The 21,061-nt window shown below is 49.1% G+C and overlaps 1 protein-coding gene across 2 annotated transcripts in view; it reads right to left on the bottom strand.

Annotated features, from left to right (window-relative positions):
• Positions 1 to 6,930: 6,930 nt before the first annotated feature.
• The window catches only part of QSOX1 (quiescin sulfhydryl oxidase 1), a 19,726-nt gene continuing 5,595 nt past the window's right edge, over positions 6,931 to 21,061 (bottom strand). The window contains exons 4-11 of one of the 2 annotated variants that reach the window (XM_006036187.3): positions 19,588 to 19,678; positions 18,814 to 18,956; positions 17,079 to 17,243; positions 16,541 to 16,670; positions 12,061 to 12,180; positions 11,731 to 11,872; positions 9,084 to 9,260; positions 6,931 to 8,591 (exon numbers count right to left, since the gene is read on the bottom strand). In XM_006036187.3, the coding sequence (XP_006036249.1) occupies positions 8,104 to 8,591; positions 9,084 to 9,260; positions 11,731 to 11,872; positions 12,061 to 12,180; positions 16,541 to 16,670; positions 17,079 to 17,243; positions 18,814 to 18,956; positions 19,588 to 19,678 (1,456 nt within the window). In that variant the 3' untranslated portion in view covers positions 6,931 to 8,103. Of the gene's footprint in view, positions 8,592 to 9,083; positions 9,261 to 11,730; positions 11,873 to 12,060; positions 12,181 to 16,540; positions 16,671 to 17,078; positions 17,244 to 18,813; positions 19,203 to 19,587; positions 19,679 to 21,061 lie in introns of those variants that run through there. The other variant, XM_025192446.1, reaches the window with a different exon arrangement.

A 21,061-nucleotide genomic window follows, 5' to 3' on the forward strand; every position in this document is an offset into this window, starting at 1 on the left:
TCACTTGCCCCACTGCCACCTACTGCCTGACCCAGGCTGCTGCTTCATCCTGGATGACACCACCACCCACCCCCAGACTTCTTCAGCCACCCACTTCTGGACTTGCACTGCTGTCTGATCCCTGACCCAGGCTGCTCCTTGATTGTGGACTCCTACTACTGTCCCCGGTCATGGATCCAGCTTGGGAGGAGCCCCCATGATCTGGATCTAGTTGGGGGCCCAGGGTGAATTTGATATTCCTTGTCTGAAGTATTAGATGTATTTAAAACAGAGGAGATTAAAAGGGAAAAGCTGTAATCCCAGACCTCTCTTTCTCCTTGTTTAATTATAGAGCTTGTCTATGTCAGTGGTTAGAAAAGTTTTCTTGGTGGTGGGCCAGGATGACCCAGTTTGAGTCAAGACGGGCTGGCACTAGGATCTGCTTGCTGTCCCTTTTCTCCATTGCCTGGGCACTATGCAGGCAAACTTCCCCGCTAATGGTCCATGATGCAGGTGAAGCCACCCACTCCCATCTTCACCCCTCCCCTCCCTTCCCCACCTTGCAGCTCCAAGGACCAGCTCCAATGGTTCTGTAGATTAGGCTGTAGGCTGCCCACCCCTGATCTACATATGTATAGCATCTGATAAAGTTAACTTCAACTCACAAAAGCTTGTGCTATATATATATTCAATATAATAAAAGCTAGGCCTGTACAAAGCATCTAGTATTTGCTTCGGATTTGGATTCAGCTGATTTGGGGGACAGTGATTCGATTCAGTGATTTGAATCACTGTCCCGAGTTGATTTGGCTGAATCTGATTCGGAGATTTGGCTGCTGCTGAATCAGCCGAATCTCCAAATCACATGTGCCCCATCCCCTGCCTGCTCTCCCAACCCTGCAATAGATGCCGTGCCTGCCCCAGCTCCCAGCACTTGGAGAAAAAAAAGCTCTCACTTACCAGCTGCTGCCCAGTGGGGGGGGGAATCCCCGCTGACCCCCACTGCCCCATGGTGCATGGTGGCCTCTACCCCAAGCCCCAGAAGCCCCGAGGCTGCTGCATGAGCCGGTGAGTGTGGGTTTTTTTGTTTTTTTTCTTTCCTTAAAGGGCCAGAGCTGGGGGGGGCAGGGCAGCTATGGGGGGCTGGGGGAGAGGGCAGGGGATGGGGCCTGGCAGGGGTCCCCCCATGGTCCTCTCTCCGCTCCTTCAGCCTCCCCTCCCCTGCCCCTTATTTACCAGCTCGGAGTCTGGGTCCAGCTCCCTGCCACAGCAAGCGGGGACTGCCTGAATCACCGAAGCTCTCCGAATCTTTTCCAAATTGATTCAGAGAGCTTCAAATTGATTTGGTCCTTTTAATTAGTCTCCTGATTAGATTTGGATTTGGAGATTCAGCCACCGAATCGAGCCAAATCTCCAGCTTCGCACAGCCCTAATAAAAGACTTGTTTGTGTGTCTGTCTGTCCGTAATGCTCCAGGCCAACTGCACATGCTTTGCCCACAGGGTGGGTGGTGATTGGCTGGCCCGGACCATTACGGACAGACAGGCAAACAGGAGGAGGTGGGGGCAAAGGTGTTCAGTAGTCAGGGAGCAGACCAGGTGGTTGGGGGCAGAGCATAGTGCAGCGTGGTGCACTGCCTGCCATGGGGCATGGCCATGTGGTGCAACATGCTACACCTGCTTCCCTCCCCGCATCTGCAGCCTTCTATTCCCTGCTGCCTGTTGTCAGGAGGCACAGTGCAGCGCACCCCCACACCACAGCTGGCAGGGAGTGGGAGGCAGTGGGGAGGGGGAGGACTGGATCAGCTGCGTGGCACAGCTCAGTGACAGCATGCCCTGCCCAACTGCGCCACGCTGCGCCCCCAACCACCTGCCCTGCTCCCTGACCCCCAACCGGCTCTGCCCAGAGAGGGAGGGTGGGATGGGGGCTGCAGGCTGCACTCAGCCTCTGCTCCCTGCCTTGCTGCTGCTGCTTTGACAGCAGTATGGTGCAGTGCCATGTGAGTCCTGCCACTGGGTAGGCCGGGTCGGGCAGCAAGGCGTATGGTGCTGTGCTGCTGCCAATGCAGTGGCAGTGAGGCAGGGAGCAGAGGCTGAGCGCAGCCCACAGCTGCAGCCCCCACTTTCCCCATGTACAGACCGAGGGGCCACAGACCGCACCCCTGGACAAGCCGTGAGACTCTGATTGCTCCACAACCCGGCCCAGCTGGGTCCCCATTCACAATGACTAGGGTCCCAACTGGGCCGGGTCATGGGACAATTGGAGCCCGGCAGCTCCTTCAGAGGTGTGGCGTGGGGGAGGGAGGAAACAGGCCCAGAGCTGAAATGGGGGGAGACATGGGGGAACAGGCCCAGACCCGAACCAGCGGTGGGGGAAGTGGGGAACGGGCTTGGATTGGAGGGGGAATGGGCCTGGACCCAAAGGCAGGGGGACCAGATACAGGCCTGTGTCGCTGCCCACCTGTCATTCTTGATGAGAAATTTGCTAGTGTGTGTGTATGTGTGTGTGTGTATATATAATGAGAGAGAGAGAAAGAAAGAGCACTCACACAATCTACTTTGGATAGTCTATAGAAAATCTACCTTGCCTTCTACACTACAGTCTCTGCTGTTGGTTAAACTGTGTCTGCAGAGCCCTTTACGGAGATGCAGTGTCTGCCAGTATTCAGAGTTTTCCTGTTGGCATAGTTCTTACTTGCAGAAATGCTGCAGCTAGCTTCAAAAACGCCCTCTTCTGTTGACATGGATGCATTTCCACCAAGGTTTTTATAGCATAGGTGTCATTGGCTAGGGGATTGTGATCTTTTCACATCCCTACCCAGAACTGCTATGCTGACAAAACTAGGTAGTAATATATATTAAGTATTATACTAGTCTGTGCAGAGGTTCTGCCTGCTGATAGGGTAAGAGCTACAGTACAAGAATTTGTTGTGATTTAATCATTCTAAAGCAACAGGAAGGCCCAAGAGCAGGCTGTAACAGAAACCCTGGGTACAAATCTACTTCTAAGATTTTTGACTGATTAGCCTGTGGTTTCCCAAATTGATAGCTCGCTCTTTTGCTCATTGCCGAGTTTGGAAAAAGTCTGTTTTGCCAACATGTATGAAAGGGCAGTTAACAGGAGTTTCAGGAGCACTCCCAAAGAGCCACACTTGTATAGGTGGAAAGCAACAACAACAATTCAAAAGGTTATTATTTTTTAAAAAGAAAAAAAGTGTGTGTGTGGCGGGGAGCCACTATACCTTTTGTCATAGCCCTCTGTTCCCCATACAGCTAACATTCAAGGAGAAAGTGTTATGGCTTTAAATACCAGGAAGCAACAAGGCAATGATTGCTGAGTGTGTCCACACCCAGAGCTCCTCTGCAGAGGCAGAACTCTCCCTTCTGCCAGCAATAATCCTACCTCCAAAAAGGATGGAAAACCTTCATGTACTTTCTGACAGCTGCCATGATTTCTTCAGCAGCTTGTGTCTCCTGAAGCTCCACTTTGTGCTCTGGTGTCATTGGTAATGACAGAGCTGCACAGAGCTGCCCAAAGCACTGGGTGTGCACCCAACTCAAGTGGCTTGCCTGTGCCATGTTGCCAGAGGCATCATCATATTTACATCCTGGAGCAAACCTGATGCAGGAGGAGGTATTGAGAGAGCCAGCCACATGTCTCCAGTGCAGAACAGGGGTGGGGTTGGGTCAAGGGAGCCTCATGCTGCTCCTGGGGCAGATGCCAAAGCTGCTGGAAGATGCGTCATTGCACCTAGCAGCCAAGGGGTTAATCTGCCCCTATAGGGGCTGCCTCCCCTATATAGCTGCCTCTACTGCCAGAACTTCCAGGGGTCACAGAAAAAAATAAAACTCAGCAGCTGCAATAGGAGAACAGCTATGCCCTCAACTTCCTAGAGGCTGACTCACCTGACACATCCTGCTTTGAGCCCTGCTGGCTCTGGTCCTGACTCCCACCCTGGTGATGAAGAGGTTCAGACTAACTGGGCAGCCACCATTCTCACACCCTGTCTAAGACAGCACCTGAGGCTCTTGCCCCACTCGCCCACCTCAAGTGACACTACGGCATGTCACTTCCCTTCCCTGAGGAGTAGCAGGCTCAGCCCTTTCTGAATTCTGGTGACAGAGAGGAGTAGAACATCACGCATTTGACACCGGGAATGAAGCTGGGTTTGGACAAAGCTGTAGAAGAGCAGGTTAAGCGAAGCAGAATTTTGTGTCCACCTACAGAGTATTTCTGGCAGGAGATGGACAACCAGCCTCCCAAAACAGATCTGAAGGGGATGTGCACATGAGATAGAGAGAGAGAGAGACAGAGAGAGTACTCATGCAAAAGATAACACACAAGTTCCAGCAACCAAAAGCAGCACTTCAAGGGAAGACAGCTGTTACATTTTGGGTACAGTTCACAAAGTCAGGAGTGCCTTTTAACAAAGAGGTTTCTTAATTTATGCCAACAGCACCCATACAGTCATGAGACTCCTTTTTCAGCTCTCTCTCAAATTCCACTTACTTTTTGCTATATGTAACAGTGATATCCTAGAGGGGAGATGAGTGACAGCCTAACTTCAAGATATACAATCCTTATAGTACCTTGAAGAGGATCTGGGGGAGGAGACTTCTTCTTGCGGTTCTAATTCAAGCCCAGGAGTTCCAGCAAGAAGAGACTGATGCTACTGAGGAAACTCCAGATAATGTAGGGGTTTCTGAAAAAAAAGATTAAGCAGCAGATCAAATAGTCTCCTTCCTCATGGAAGAAGCCCAATTACAGAGAGGAGAGAGAGGCAGTTTCTTGCGGTCAACTCTCAGGGTTTTTGGAAACCCTGCTGAGAAGACATGATAATGGTTTGTACTGTACACATGCAGACATGGATATTCTTCATATTGGCCTAGTAAACAGATCAAATCCATCCGGAATCATAGTGGCTTCATTTTGAATAAGAAAACCTTCAGGTTTAGAGCAGTTTCCCTCCTGTAGCAAACAGCTTTTGTTTATTTCTAAGCTCTCAGAGCCACAATGAAAGAGAACAATTCAATTAAAAAAACTAGGGGTACAGGGTTCAAGGTCTTACCTCTGCTTTGTCTTGCTTCACCTTTCTCAGCACTCCAAGAAGAGAAAAAGAGGGCCTGAAGCATAGGGCAGATACAGGCTTCTTGTTCAGGAGGCAGAACCAGTGCAGAAAAGTGGTGTCCCAGACTGTGCAGTGTGTGTTTGAGAACATGAATGTCTAGCAGGGTAAGTTTAAGGTATGCTCATGGGTGAATCCAGGATTTTATAAAGAGGTGGGGGGCAGCAGCTGGTTCTCCAGAGATGGCTTCACCCCTGCTACCGGCTCCCCTACTGGACTAGGATGTGTAGATGGAGGCCCCTGGTAGCAGCAGCTAGGGGGTGCTAAGTCCCCAAATCAGGTAAAAATCTCCCCCAGACTCTTGGTACTCCCTCCCTTCCCCCTTGCATACTCACTCTACTCTGGCCAGGTTGTGCAGGGAGCCAGGCTCAGCCAGGGACAGAAGCAGCACTGGCAGCAGGTGGGTCCCTCCTCCTTAAACCTGCTCCCAAGATTGCTAGAAACACCTGATGGGATTGAGTTGGAAGGAGGAACCCACCCATCTCTACCACTGCTGCTGTTATCCCAGGTTCCCTGCATAGTCGGTGGGGTGGGGCAGGAACAGCTGTGGAACTCCCACCCACCTGTGGTCAGCCTGGGGCAGTGGCAGCAGTGGCTAGTGGAAGGGGAAATGGGAGGCGAGAGGAAGGGACCTGTCATCAAGCACAGAAGTGATGGAAAGGCTTGTGGGGGGACACAGGACTCTTACTTGATTTGGAAACTTAAGTCCTTTGCTTCTGCCCCACAGTGTGGTCTGAAACGGGTGTGCAACCTCATCACTGCACCCCTCTGGGTCTGCTCCTGGATATGCTCCTTAAGGACCAAGTTAGGAACATGGGTTTCTTGGCAAAGCCCTGCCTCCTCACAACTCTCAGGTTAAAACTAGTCTGGCAGCACATCTTTCAGTAATAAACTATTAAATTGGTGGTGCACTGGTAAGCCTTACAGACACAGCCACAGCTTATAGTCTGTGAATCTCACCCAACAAAATGCAATCAGCAGGCCCAGACACTGAAGAGAAGGATGGGAAGAACACCCTCAACTACCATACAGGCATTGGAGCTACAGAATTAATAGCTCCAGCAGTTATCCATGGCCAGGCTAAGGGTCCACATCTCTATCTGCTTTTAAGCCAGTGCTTCCAAAGGCAGTGTGGGTGGAGCTGCAGTGTGCAGACCTAATGTTTGCCAAAGAGGTCTTGAAACCAGCTCAGCAACAGCAGGTTGGGCCACCCTCTCAGCAGCTGATCTCATGTGATTTAAAATAGGTTTACAAGGTTCTTTGGGTGAATATGATATCTTTTATTAGACCAACTTAAATAGTTGGGGGAAAAAATTTAGCAAGCTTTTGGGTTTACTAAAAATGTTTTTCCTAATGATTTAACTTGGTCTAATAAAAGATATCAAATTCACCCAAAGAACCTTGTCTGCCTATGTCCTGAGACCAACACAGCTACAACCTACACCCGTTAAAATAGGTTTAGCTCAAGTGATTTTCAAACTGTTTGTGAGATTTCCCCAGTATCTCTTGGTCCAAAGAAACAGCACTGGTCATGGCCTCACTGCTCTCAGCCTCGGCTCAGTAAGGACAGGAAGAAGCCAGAGCTCTCTCCTTCTTCACAGTTCACAACATCAGCTGCCTCAAATACACACATACTCTCACTCATGCGCTCTCTCCCAGCAGTTTGCAAACTTTTCAGATTTGACGCACTCCTTGATAGACTTGAGGCTCACCTCAGAAAATGCCTGCTCTTAATTTTTATTTATTTTGTGACAATAGAAAAATAATAGAGCAATTCTTCTGGTGCAAAAGACTGCAACAGGTCTGAATGCTATTTGAAATCTCTGGGTTTATCTTGTGAATCATGTTTGCACACCTAACAATGCTAGTATTGTGTGGCACCCCACAGCATCCTTGAAAGACTCTCAAGGCACCCCAGGGTGCTCTGGTACCCTGGTTGAGAATCAGTGCACTATTCCTATGGCAGCTCCAGTGAATCTCTCAAGGATGCTGTTGACGGCTGCTAAGGGTTCTGGATCTCTGAAGACCATGCCATTTCTTTCCATCTGGCCACCTCCATATTCTCAGCTGCAGCAGTGGCCAAACCCAGAAACCTTCCGGTCGTACCTATTGCCAGGGCAATCCAACTGAAAACTCAGGAACTTCCCTGCTTCTTCAGACACAGACCTACAGAAGGAACTGTTAACACATGACCTGTGATGGGCCTTCCTCACCACTCTCTCCCTGGTCACAGGGAGGACTGAACTGCATCTCAGTGGTGGTGGAAACCTGCCGTTTAAACTATTCATCATAATCAACTTTCCCATGGTATTGAAGCTATTTTTTAAAGAAAGGAGCATTCTCATTGGTTGATATAATTACAACACGCAAATTTACAATGGAATAGGACCTTTACACTAGGATTTTACATATTCTTGCTACCTAAATGAGGCTATAAATATCCAGATTTATTTAAACAATTATACAGATTACTATTTTTAGATTATTCCTTTTTCATTATCAATATTTTAGAAAATGGTGGAGAGATTTTTTCAGCCCCCCTAAAGGCTCAAACCCTTAATGCAGTATGTGATTTTTTGAGCCAATATACATAGCTAAACCTCAAAACTGAAATGTGCCATGCCGTTTTTTTTCTGTATAAAAAGCACACCGCCTACTGTATCTCAAAATATTTTTATAGAGGCTTGTGGACTTAGTGTATTTATTTTTTATTTGAATGTTTTCAGAGTCATATTTTGTATTAAATTCAGATTTAATTTTAAGCTGCTCTCCTCTCATAGGCTTCATGCCATGGGGAAGCCAGGGTGGCCTTTGCTGGACCCCAGCCATATGTGGAAGAAGGTGTATATGTCCCAGCAGGCACATGGAGGAGAAGAAGTTCAGGACAATGCACAGGCATATGTCTAGGTGGGAGAAGCCCAGTCCTAGCATGCAGAACCACTGGCTCCTCCTCAGGCCATCACCTCCTTCTTCCTTCAGCATGCCGATATGCTGCTTGGACTACAGCCCACGCTGCCTCAGGTACTCCTGGGAAGTAGCATAATGAACAGCCCGGTGGCCATCATCTGCTATTGACAGCAATATGGTGTCCCTCTTGTTCATCCACTGCTTCTTCTTGGTTGCCAAGACGGCAGCCTTTCGGGTCTGCCTTTTCAGACCACTAACCTCTCTCTTCACCACTATGTCCACCAGCTCTGCCTTCCTTTCTTCTCCTTCTTCCTGCTCACTTTTGTTCCATCCTCTCTCTTCACCCTTGTACCCTAGTAGCCTATGATCCTTGCCCTTCATGTGAGCTTCCTCATCCACTTCCCGCCTGTGCCTGGTCAACTCATCGTTCTCAATGTTGGTCAGTGAGTAATGCCTCTGGAGGAAGCTCAGGACTTCCGTCTTATTCCATGGAGATTCACTGAGATTGTTGTGACACAAGGGGCACAAGTTTGAAGGAGGCCAAAGTGTCTTTGGGAATTTGGGATCTTCGTTTGATTGGTCTGAACAAATCAGAGCAAAAAAGAGTGTCAGAGTCACTCCCAGCAAGCTCTGCAGCTGTGACCTAGCCCAATGCAGTATCCAGAGCACTCAGTCTCCCACCTTGCCTCCCCCCTGGCAGGAGTTGGGGAATCTCAGAGATGCCTCAATGCTTCCCTATTCAACCACCAGCATATCAAAGCCCTCCAGCCTTAGCTTGTTCTCTTTGCCTTGCTACTGCCAGGTGCCCCCCTCACCAAGCAGTGTGGGAAGCAGTCCAGTGGCTAATAGCATAACTCAGAGTGGGCAAATGGGGCATGAGGTCCAGGGACTGACTTAAGCCAGTGAACACCTGGTTATTCTGCACCTTTCTCACTGCTAGGGGCAAGGGTCAAGATCAGATACAGCAGACCTGGCTTGAGGCAGGTGGTAGGGCGGCCAGCAGATAGGGAGTTAAAGGAGCTGCTGCTTTTTTGCCACTAGGCTGTGGCCAGTCCCAGTGGTGGAATCCTTACTTTTCACCCGCATGTTGACTGTGTTGTGTCTCTCCCAAAGCCAGAGGATGGCTTCATCTCTGCTCTTCACTTGGTCCATGGATTCTTTTGCCATTCCTTCGAAGTGCTTTGAGCAATCTCTGCAGTAGTAGAAGTGATGCATGAATTCTCGCATAGTTTGAAGGACCTCTAATGGATCTAGAGCAAGAGGCATGACAGTCCTGTCAGCACAGCACACAAGGCAAGGGATACCTTGCATCTCAAAGACATAACACCACTGCATTCACCATGCCACCCCAACAGCCACTACCCCAGTGCTGCCCTGAGCCCTTCAGAGCAGGATCCTTCATCTCCTCATGGCAGCTTGCCAGCTGTCTGAGGCTAGGTGGGCCCAGGAGATTCCAAACATCCCCCAGAGCAGGCACAGCCTAGAGCCAGCCAGACAATCAAAGCACCTCCTGGCATTTGGGAACCCTGCACCAGGCAGTTCCATCCATGCAGTAGGGCTGTCATGATTCACCATGGTACAGTACAGCAACCCGAGCCTTGCTGACTGTGCCATCAAGACATGAAGGTTTGGTATAAGAAATGCCCCCAGTGACACAGGCTAAACGGAAAGGCTGGAAGTACTAGGGTTATTTAGTCTGCAAAAAAGATGAAGGTGGGGATTCAATAATAGTCAAATACCTCAAGATATCTTCTAAAGAGGGTGGTGACAAACTGCTCTCTGTGACCACAGGGAACAGGATAAGTAGTAATGATTTTAGACTGACCAAAAGGGAGATTTAGGTTAGACATTAGCAAGAACTTTCTAACTAGAGGTGTGGTTCACACTACATTTTTATGCTGCTTAAATGTTTAATAGTGGTAGTCCTAGCTTGAGTTTGGAGCAGTTGCATCCTATGGCTAAAAAGCTTCTCTGACTGTTCCTCACCTGCACAGTGGTGACTTGCCACTAGAGTGTTGGTGAGCAGGGGTCTGACTAGGAGCTACAGCTGTCAGTTACCACTACAGGGCTGGTGAGTGAAGGACAGGCTTCTATGCCTGCTCTAGGTGGGGTACAAGAGAGGGGTTGGGGGGTACAGGAACATGAAGCTGTGAGGCACAGAGGTAATGGGATGGGTGTGGGTAATGAAATGGGAGGTGGAAAGGAACTGGGGGTGGGGGAAGAGTGGTGAAATGAAAGAAGTCACCCACTGAAGGACAGAATAAAATGTAGTAAAAAAAGAGAGAGAGAATTAAAAAAAAATAAATAAAGAGGAATTAAATTAAATAAGGTCTCATCTTTTAATAAACTGGGATTTGGGACTGGTGTGTGTAAGGGGGAGTGTGTGTGTGGGGTGGGGGGGTGCTGTTTATGCTTCCTGCGGTAGCTGGGAGGTGGGAGCAGTGAGGGAAGGTGCTTTTGAGGGAACTACTGCCATACCCTGAGGAAGGAAGCTCCAGATCATGGGGACTTGATCCAGCCCCCTATCTTGTTCCCCCTCTCCACTTCAACCCCACTCCTGGGCCTGTCCGTACCTTGCGACCTGGCAAGCTGGTACGTGCTCTACAGGCTATTTGAACCAGGTTACACCCCTGGGGGTGGGGAGGTCACATCCCCTAGGGGCAGGAGTTGGCTTGATTTCAAAACCACCCCCTGGGCAGTAGAGTGCAGGGGGTGGAAGCTTGTCCACAAAGAACAGGAGGGGAGGGGAGAAGACACTGCATCCTGGGATGCTGGAGGACTGCAACTTGGGTGGCTCATCTGTGGAGAGTGGCCACACATTAATGGAATATGAGCTATGTAACATGCATAAGCGACACATGGGGGGGCATGGGCCCCCCCCCCCCCCCGAGATTGGCCCCCAGAAGTGGGGACACTGGGGGAAGCACCAGCGTGCCCCCCCCTGCGGCAAGAGAAGTGCTGGTGTGCCCCCTCTGTGGCAAGAGAAGCGCCAGCAGCGAAACCACAAGTGCTGGCTTGGCGATCAGCCAGTGGGGGGACCTTCCCCCCCCACTAGCTGGCGATCAGTGGCTGGTGCTCCCCAGAATCGGGAGGCACCAGTCACCCATGGTAACGCGGATCAGAGATAAACCTGCCTGAGAACGGCATAACTTTAGATGCATAAAGTGTGCTTAAAACTAGTTTCAAGTGTTAATGTGAGGACAATCCAGGGGTTAAGAGCTCCAGGAGCCACCTAAAATGAATGTGTAACAAGGCCCTGAGGCTGTAAAAACTGCCAATAATGAAAATTCTAAGTGCAGGCTACACAAACACTTGGGTGAGATGGTTTAGATAGGAATGATCCTGTCTTGAGCAGGGGATGGGACTAGATGACTTCCTGAGGCACCTTCCAGGCATATTTTTCTATGATTTATGACTGCTCATGGTACAACTCTCCCACTGGACAGCTGCATCGTGTAAGAGATATAATTTCCAGCTGCATTATGCTTCCCATGTATGATAGGTGGAGATAGCTGAATGGAGATGGCAGTACTGCCTTTGGCCCCATGAGAATTGGTCTTTCTTCTTTCTAGTTCCCTAGCAAGGTCAGGTATTTTCTGAGGCCCCCAAAGCTTCAGATCTTTGACCTGCCTAGGACAGGATGGTTCCTACGCCACTTTCTGTGCAGCTAGGCTGGCCACTGGCTCAAAGACAGATACAAATACATGGCTTGTCTTGTACCTGCATCCTGCTTGGCATATTGTGATGCTTGCACTGTCAGCAGATGAAAGAGGACCCAGACAGAGCAGGAGTACCCTCGATAGTGAGGTTTACTGCCTTGGCAACCCATCCACCGTGCTTTTTTTCTCAGCACTGCTGGAGGCTGACAGAAAGAGACAGAGTTAATTTACTGGAAACAACCCCGGGGATAAACTGGGGGAGGAACAAAATTAAAAAGCAGAAGACTGAACCCAATGAGAAGATTCAGACAACTGAGTGAACCCCACTCTCTCTCCCCCACCCCTATCCTCCTTTCCAGAACTGAAAGAAAACATTCTCCAAGGGCCTTACATTACTTTTCTTCAAGACATCCTCCAAATCACTGTGAGAAATATTAGATTCTTTCAGGTTCTCCAGTGAGTTGTCCAGAGAGTACAGGAATTCATTGAGAGAGTCATGTTTAGGAAAGTACTGCAGCAAAAAGAGAAGAGGAAATATAGTGAATGACAGTGGCCTCGCTTTGGGTTGTGACAGAGATGAACACAAGATGCTGTGTAGACCCTTGAATTAGCATGAGACACTGTTTGTAATGAACTCTCAGCTATGGCAGTTGCAGCTACTCCCAGGATGGGAATGGTGATGGGACACTGTTCGTGGGAGAACTAACAGCTACCCACAGCTCCGGCTGCCCAGCTGGTTATGAAGGACTCTTTCCACCATGATCCAGGCAGGCTAATGTTGGAAGGGCTCTTCATTTGTATTCAAGGTGCTGCCCACGTGAATAAACCAGCCCTGCAGGCCAAGAGCCAAGACCCAAATCTTGATGGTAGCTTGAAAAAGTCTCTGATGAACACAGAAAGCTACTTTGAAAATAAGTCAACTCAAATCTGATAAGTATCAGCACTTTAAAACAGCAAGCACTATAGGGAGTGGAGAAGTGAGCGAAATACACACACAAAGCAGGAAGAGAGAACCACACCACAGAGGCAGACACATGGAGACAGGCAGGGCTGAAGGACAAAAACAGCAGGTGAGCAAACAGGAAAAGAATGAATGAAAGAAAAGAGGCAAAGAGCATTTGGCTGTTACTTATCTGTTCTACATGGGCACCCTGGAATGCTATACAATTAAGAAATGCAAGGAAATGGACTTGATCACCCAAAATAGGGGGATTGCCGTTAACTGCTGATCTTGACATTTCTGCTGGAGAATTGTAATCACCTGTAATATGCTTTGGGCTCCAACCCTATAATCTGATGCCCCTTGGTGATCAGATCCTCCTGCTGTGCTCTCCACCTCCCATAGGACCTCCTGTTTCCCCACCTGCCATGCCTTTGGTGTAAAATGGTGTAATGGTTTTGGGAGGTTGCTTTTAGAAACCAAAGTACCCCTTTTTTGGTGCCTCCCCATCACATTATCGCCAGGGCCTAGATTCCCCTCAGCATGATGCACTGGGCCCTTTCCCATAGCCCTGCCTCAAAGCTCACTTGGCCCCAGGCCCTGCCTCAGTTCTCCCTGGGCCCCTGCCCTTATCTCTAAGGTAATCTCTGGGCTCATGCCTGCTATCAGCTACCCTCTATTTTACTAATGAAGCACCCTCCAGCAGTTCTCAGGGCACCCCTAGTGGCCTCCATTCACATCTTACTAGCCACCCCATGCCTCACAGCTGACATATCACTGCTTAGCTAGAACCTGGGTTTGGCCTCTCTCTAAGGCTCTTCCCACATTCATCTGTAGTCTGGAGGTTTGCCTTTTCCTGAGGCTCTACCCACTTTCCTGTTTTCTCTGTGGCCAGTCTGGGGTCCCCAGCTGTTGGATGCACCCCCATGACTGGGAGCCCCTCGGCTGATGGGACTCCCAACCATGGGGGTGCAACCCAGAACTGGGAACCTCAGCCTGGCCACATGTTCAATTAACATGATAGAAACTAGCTACAATTTTTTTGTCCAATAACTTTGTGACCTATTTCTTTTTTACTGTGTACTTTAATGAATTAATGTGTGACTGGGTAACAACTTTAGATGTGATTAATCAGTTAATCACGTCTTAAGTGTAATGTGTGCCAGGGGCCCAGGAGACAATTAAGGTAAGGATGCCTTGGTGTGGAGGGAAGAATTGATTTTTTAACCAGTAAATGATGTACTAGAACCCACCCTGAATCAGGGTTGCCAACCCAAGTTTTGTTTTGTTTTTGACAATCTGCAAACTTTTTACTGACTCATGTTTTTATTCATAAATGTTTTACATGACATAAATGTAACTCGTCTGCCAGGCCCTGCCCTGATGCCAGGCCCCAGTTAGAAAGACTGGGTTCAAATTTAGGGGTTTAACATCAACCATAGTAAGTTGTTAGCAAAAAAGTTTGAAGTGAAAAAAATATCTTGGGCTGGCAACCTGCTTGAGATTTACTGACTGTGGGTGACTCTGCCCTGTATTTCCAGCATCATACAGCACTATCAGAAAGGAGAGGGCATGTGGAACATGAGGCATCTTGTGCATGTTAATTTAAGTAGGAGTGAAGGCAGCATTATGTGGCTGCAAGCTGCAAACATGTAGGCAGCAGAAGGTGTTAGCAGTTAGAGCTCCAAGACAGTAACAAACTGTAAGACACTTAACTGGGGCAACTAACAATAGGATAGGGTGAAGAACTCCAGGCAGTTCTGAGGCAGAGCTGTGGAATGAATGAGAAATCTCTGGACCCAGTTAAGAAGCCTAGGGTGATGTGACTGGAAGGAGGCGCAGCCCAGGGCTCTATATGCCCAGGGCTTCTGAGCCAAAGAGAGCATTCAAACTCAAAACACAGAAAAGAGAAAAGTTCCTTCAAAACTGCAGCAAAGGACTAAGGGTGCTGGGTTAGTGCCTGGCACCTGGCAGCAAGACAGAAACCCAGCAAGGTGGAAAAGAAGAAAGTAGGCTTGGTGTGCCTCTGTGGCTAGGAGCCTGGATCATGTAATGGGGCTCCCAGCTGCAGGAGCTTCCTACTTGCTGGCACAACAATAAGGCACGACGGGATCTGATGTTTGAACACACAATCACGCCTCCTGCCATGCACATGTGGCATGGTAGGAAGCATAATAGTGGCGATCTCGCATCTGATCCCATTGCACCTTTACTTGCATGTCTGCCAGGGGCTGTGGAGAGACAATACTTAAGGTCAAAGTTAAGGGACACAGAATAGCAGGCAAGTTCTTTGGATCAGAGCTGATTAAGTTGCTCTAACTGGCTAGAAGATTGGGATCTTGGGGGTACTGCTCTGTCTAGTGTCCAACATCTGAAACACCACAGTTCAGTGCTCAGCACCAGTTATTTCCAGACTAGAAACAGGCTGGTACCCAACATCCAATTACTGGCATCGAGGCAAAACAAGAGGAGACTGCAAAGCAACCACTCTTGCCCCCTGCCAGCAACCCAAGTTCTGTGAACTTTGCTGGGCATGGGAGTGCATTTGGTGAGCTTGGTCCCTTGTGCTATTTCCATCTCGGATCCTCCATTGATTCTTTCTAAAGAGCTGTGTTCCCTAATTGGAAGCCGGCATTGCTACAGCTGTTGGACACTACTACAGGCATTTCCCAAAACAGACTGTTCCTGTAACGTTCTAGAATGGGATGAGCAATGCAACCCCTCCACGTCCCCTTAATTTCTGATTGGGAAAGGCAGTCTGCTGTCTTTTCGAGAAAGTAGTAAGGTGGGATATAGGCAGACAAGGTTCTTTGGGTAGATGTAATAACTTTTATTAGACCAATTAAAGAGTTGGAAAAACTGTTCTTTGCAAGCTTTTGGGCACAAACACCCTTCTTCAGGTATAAGGAGAGTCTGTTGATCTACCCAAAGATCTACCCAAAGAATCTTGTCTGCCTATGTCCTTAGACCAACACAGGTACAACCAACAACCCTAAAGTGAGCCTGGTGGTGCAGAAGGCAAAGCTCACAGTCAAAGACCTAAGGGTGAGTGGGGAGCAGATGTGAGGAGCAGCAGGAAGGCACAGGGAGCAGAAGCAGGGTGCACGCAGGGAGCAGTAGCTGGAGGTGAGTGGAGCAGAATTAGCAGGACATGAGGTGCAGCAGGGAGGTGCGGGGAGCAGAAGTGGCAGGGCACACAGTGCAGTGGAGAGTGCAGAGAGCAGCAGCGGGGCGGGGAGGGGCAGGGAGCAGAAGCAGCATGTTGTACAGTACAGCAGGTAGGCACAGAGAGCAGCAGGTGCTCTGTGCAGCAGGATGGGCAGGCATAAGGCACTCAAGGCCTACAGCCCCCACTGATGTGTCTCCTGGCCCCTTAGAACTTGGATGACTGATCTAAACAATCCCTCAGTGTTCCAGATAGTGAGAGATTGACATCATTAGCTAAGGCGAAACAGTGTGAAGAGGAGGAGTTAAGGAAATCCACCACAGCTATGCCAAGGTACCTCAGTCCTGACCTGCACCAGTCCTTGTTATTCTAGCCTTGCCTGTATCACGCATCTCTTCCATTGAATTTGGATCCTGACCTACAGCACCACCAGCTGGTCTCAGCCCTAGACCTTTCATGTGCAGAGCTGGCCAGCTTCACTTGTTAGCAATAGGGCAATTGGTTAAGATGTAAAAGTAACTAAGGCCTAAGCTGAGAACATATGACTCACTACACTTGTGACCTATATTTAGATGCACAGTTTTTCAAGGCCACAAAAGACAATCATGATCATATAATCTGACCTCCCATGAAACAGAGAACCCCACCAAGGAATTTCTGCAACAGGCCTATGATTTTGGTTTGAGGGGCAGCATCCCTTTTACAAAACCATTTTGTCATGATGTAAAGGTACTGAAAGATGGAAATGTCACCCTTAATGCTCACCTTGGCCAATACTGCTACATAGCGCTTCAGGGTCTCCAGCTGCTCTCCCTTCAGGACAGGGAATTTGGCCTTATTCACTCGCAGGGAGCAGTGCAACACAGATTCCAGGTCAGCCATGTACAGTTTGGATCTTGAGAAAGAATTAGTGGAGCATTGAAAACCTTGTGAATCTGCCCACAGTGAGAGAGGGTCACTTCCCTCAGTTCTCTATCTTGGCCTTGCCCCAACGGGACCTGCTTGCAAGAAGGAGAAGTTTCTTCATAGCCGCCAATCCTGGGCTGCTGGATCACTGGATCACTGCAATCTATTCTTACCCCTGTGGATGGAGGCTGCACTAACTCAAACTTCTCCATTCAGCCCTAGGCAGGGCACCCTCAGTTTTCTTACTTGGGGCATAAAGCCCCCTGCATGGTGCCAGGGTGTTCCAATGCCCACAATGAGCAGCTCAAGTCCGTCATGATGGTAGTGCCATAATGCACTCTGGCTGATTAGGGAAAAAATCTGGGCAGACAGAAGAGCAAGGGACAGCATTTCTTACCTGTCAGTGTATTTCCAAGGGGTTGCTTCTGTCGGGTGCTCTGCATCTGGCACCCTTGAAGGAGGAGGTGTTATTTCATTCTGGACTTTTAACATTAGAGTCTTCTTATTAGAGCCAGATCGGTCCCTCAGAAAGGAGGTGTAGGAGGATCGTGTCTCCTCTTGCCTGTTAAAGAGGCAAAGACAAAGCATGGAGAGGTAGTCTCCTCTCCACCTTGACAGAGCCCCAGCTGCCACACCCCCAGCCTTAGGCACATGTGAGATATCGCACCCTGAAAGAAGAGGAGACTCCTCTCCAGGAGTGTACAGGAGGCTCTACCACACACTCATGCAATGGCCACCCTCACCCCATGCATCTACCAATCCCAGCTAACCCCCCTCACCTCTAGTTCCTGCAGGCAGCCTCCTTACACCCTGGGTTTCTGGGAAGAGCTTTGCTGCCTCTAGCAGCAGAGGGAAAATGCCAAGTGCTGCCTAGAGCTCCCTAGCAGCGGATGGCAGAGGTGACTAGGAAGCATTTTAAAAGCTTCCCCTTCCTCACTCTGGGCCAGCAGTGCCTTCTTCCTCCCAAAGTGCTGCAAGGAAGCAGGCAGAAGATACAGAAGCTCGAGTAAAGCTAATATCTGGACTCAGCTCCTTGCAAAGTTGTCCCTTCCTCTGTCCTTTGGGGCAACTCCCATTCAGCTCTGGAGGGGTCAGCTTTACCCCCTTTATATCAACACCTTCCTTTTATCTAAGGAGCTGAGGCCTGGGATGCATAGAGACTGGTGTAGGGGAAACACAGCCCTGCCCACCAGTCATCTCCAACCCCAGCTTATGCACTCAAGGGGCTGTGCAGGCTTGATGGGGGACATTTCTTGGAACATCTTGGCCAGGCTGGTGGACCAGGGAGTGGGGGGTCCCAAAAAAACCTGCCCAGGATGAGAAAATCTGTTGGGCAGTGGGACAGCCATCAGCCTGAAAGCCCCAGAGAGTTGGCAGTGAGCAGCCAGTGAGTTTTCACTCTGCTTTCACTACTTAATGCTTGCCTGCAATCACATGGTGGACAGACAGCTTCATCACAAGTAATTTCCTCCCCCACCCCCCCAGCTCTGTGGCTAGGAAACAATGACTATGATCTTGGGTCAAGCTCACACGTTCAGGAGCACCCCTCCCCTACTTCTACCCAGTCATCCCCATCCCTCCCCCCAGGCCATGCAAACCAGGCTGAGGTTTACAAATTCCACACTTCCCAGCTGGAAAACCTGCCCTGCCATCTGATGGCAAGTCAAGATGACACCAAGCCCTCCCCTGCACCCTTCCTAAGGAAACCTCTTCCCAACATGCTCCTCTCTGTAGGAGAGAGCCTGTAGCTGCAGAGAGCAATTATGTCCTCTCTTTCTAAAGAGGGTTTCAAACCAGCTCACAGCTCTCTGGTCAGGGCAGGATTATATATTAAGCTCTGTAAAATAGCTTTAAAAAGTTCTGCAGAGAACATGGTCTCTATCAAAGTCTAAAGGCCTCCACAGAACTCCTGCTGGACATCACTGTTCAGGCACTATGTAAGTGCCCTGGGAGCCTCCAACAGGGGCTGAGAGTCACACTCCCTGTCCCAGCACAAGCAGCCTGTCCATCATCAATCCAGCATTGCCAGAATTCATACCCGCAGTCTCTGAGTACAGTACAGGTGAAACCTTAACAAGCTAACAACAGAGGCTGCCTATTTCCAACCTGGGAATTGGCAGGGAAGGACTCACACTTTGATGGCAGAGGAGCCATTGCTGCTAAGCAGGTAGGCAGAAGGGAAGGCAGTCACATTGTACTCTTCCACCAGCTTCTTCTCACTGCTCAGGACTCGCCTGACAGCAATGTTCTCATACTGCTGCATGTCCAGGATCACCTGCATTATTACAAGATGCTCCCAGGTCAGGCTACTCATGGAACAGGACATCCCAGGGACCAGACCCATCTCAACAGGTTTCCTCTGTGGGTAGAGCTGACCATATGGAGTGTAGCAGGAAGCCCATAGCTTCTCCAGGCCAGCAAGACGACTCAACCCCAGTACAACCCTTCACATCCTCCAGGCAGTGTCCAAACATTTCCTGACCTTTCCAGTATCCCTCAGAGGTAGAAAAGTATTGAACCACTAGAGCCACACAGAAAGTTGGGGTAGAGATGGGTTTAATTGTAAAACTTTGTAGGTTTAAATTGTAAAACTGTAAAACTAGCAGTTCCTTGGGTCTCAGACTCTCCACTTCAGCAAATGGCACGTAATATCTTTGCAAACTAATATCTTTGGGGCATAAAGAAGGGTCCAACACTAACATTATGCATTGATGTCAATTAAACTCTGCAGTGGTGCAGTGGTGGAAGGGGAACTTGCTCCTCTGGACACACTGCTTGGAAGAAACCTTTGGGAAAAGGACTGTCCTCTCTTTACATGTGCTGACAGCGCCAAGCACAAGGGGCAGAGGAATCCCACCCATTACTGCAGGGGCTTCAGCAACATAGACATTACAATAAAACATCACCTCTCTGCCCACAAATGAGTCGTTCTTCTCAAAGATCAAGGCCAGGTACATGACATTGTTTTTCTGAAAGAAGCCATGAACCTCCTCTGTGCTGCAAGGAAAGCAAAATAATGAGATGGGTCATAAATAAAACAGGAACGTTCCCTCCATGCAAGCACTGGAAAAGTGACAATAAGTGCATGAAGAACAGACAGGCGGCACCACTCAGGGTGCAACTCTTTGAGCTGGGACACAGACATGTTAGACAGAATACATAGAATAATGGGGTTGGAAGTATCTGTGGAAGGAGCAGCAGGCACCAGGCACCACTTCCAGTTTGACTGATTAAAAATAAAAATCTTTGCTATTCTTCTGTGCAACAGCGCTCAGAATTCTGGACAGGAGATTATTCCATTCATCCTAGTTGAGGATGTCCATTTTCACACTCTTGTTCCCATTAGCGTCTTTCCTCCCAACCCCCCACTCCTCATGTTCACTGTCATCAGACATACTGAAGACTTTGGTTCAATATTCATTCTATTTTGGGGGCATACCAAGATTATCTTTAATCTCTTTCTCATCTTTACTACACACTAGCCCTACCTTCATGTCTTCTTTCCTTGTTTGTTTGTTTTTAATTTAAAGCTGAAGAACTTTTTGCTAGGTGTTTTAATATCCTTTGCAAGGTCTACCTCAGTTTAACTTTAGGCAATTCTCATTCTCTCTCAAATACTTCCTGACCTCTTACACACAGCTTTGTTTATTGATCAGTCCCTTTTTCCATTTTTACAGGGTTTCTGCTTACTCCTAATATCTTTTGGAAATGGTTCTTTATCCACTTTCGTCGTGAGCCCTTCCCTACAAATAATTTCCCTGTTACTTGGGATACAAGATCTAGATAGTTTGCATATTTTTGACTTGCAGAAGCTCCAAGCCTCTCCCATATTCCAGTCTCTAATAAGCTCAGTCCAGTTGACTTTTCTAACTACCCTATATACTTGATTCCAAGATGAATTTTTTTCCCTTCATTTAACAGGAGAGGACAAACATCACTTCTTGGAATCAAGTACAAGGTGGCAACGGGCAGATGGCTGTTGCAGCTCCAGCCCCAACCCCAGGGTGGGGTGGCAGCCGCAGCTGCTGCCTGCCCTGCTGCTGCCTCTGCATCCCGTACCTTTCCTGTCAGCAGCCTTGGGTCCCTGTCTCCACCCCTCGCCATGCCGCAGGCACCTCCTTGCCCCCTCCCATCTCCCACTTACACTTGCTCTGGCACCGTCAGGCTTGGTCCCCACTGCATTCTGGAGCATGGACCACAGCCCCAGCCCAGCACCCTAGCAGTGCTGCTGGCTCTGTGTTGCTGTTATGGGGCTGGGTGGGGGCTATGCTCCATGCCCCAGGCTGCAGTGGGGATAGAGCCTCCTGGCAGTGACAGAGGGGTGAGAAGGGGACGGGCAAGTAGAGGAGAGATGGGGGGTAGGGACCCAAAGCTGGGGGG

This window comes from Alligator sinensis, unplaced genomic scaffold (genome assembly GCF_000455745.1).
Source record: "Alligator sinensis unplaced genomic scaffold, ASM45574v1 scaffold293_2, whole genome shotgun sequence".
NCBI lineage: Eukaryota > Metazoa > Chordata > Crocodylia > Alligatoridae > Alligator > Alligator sinensis.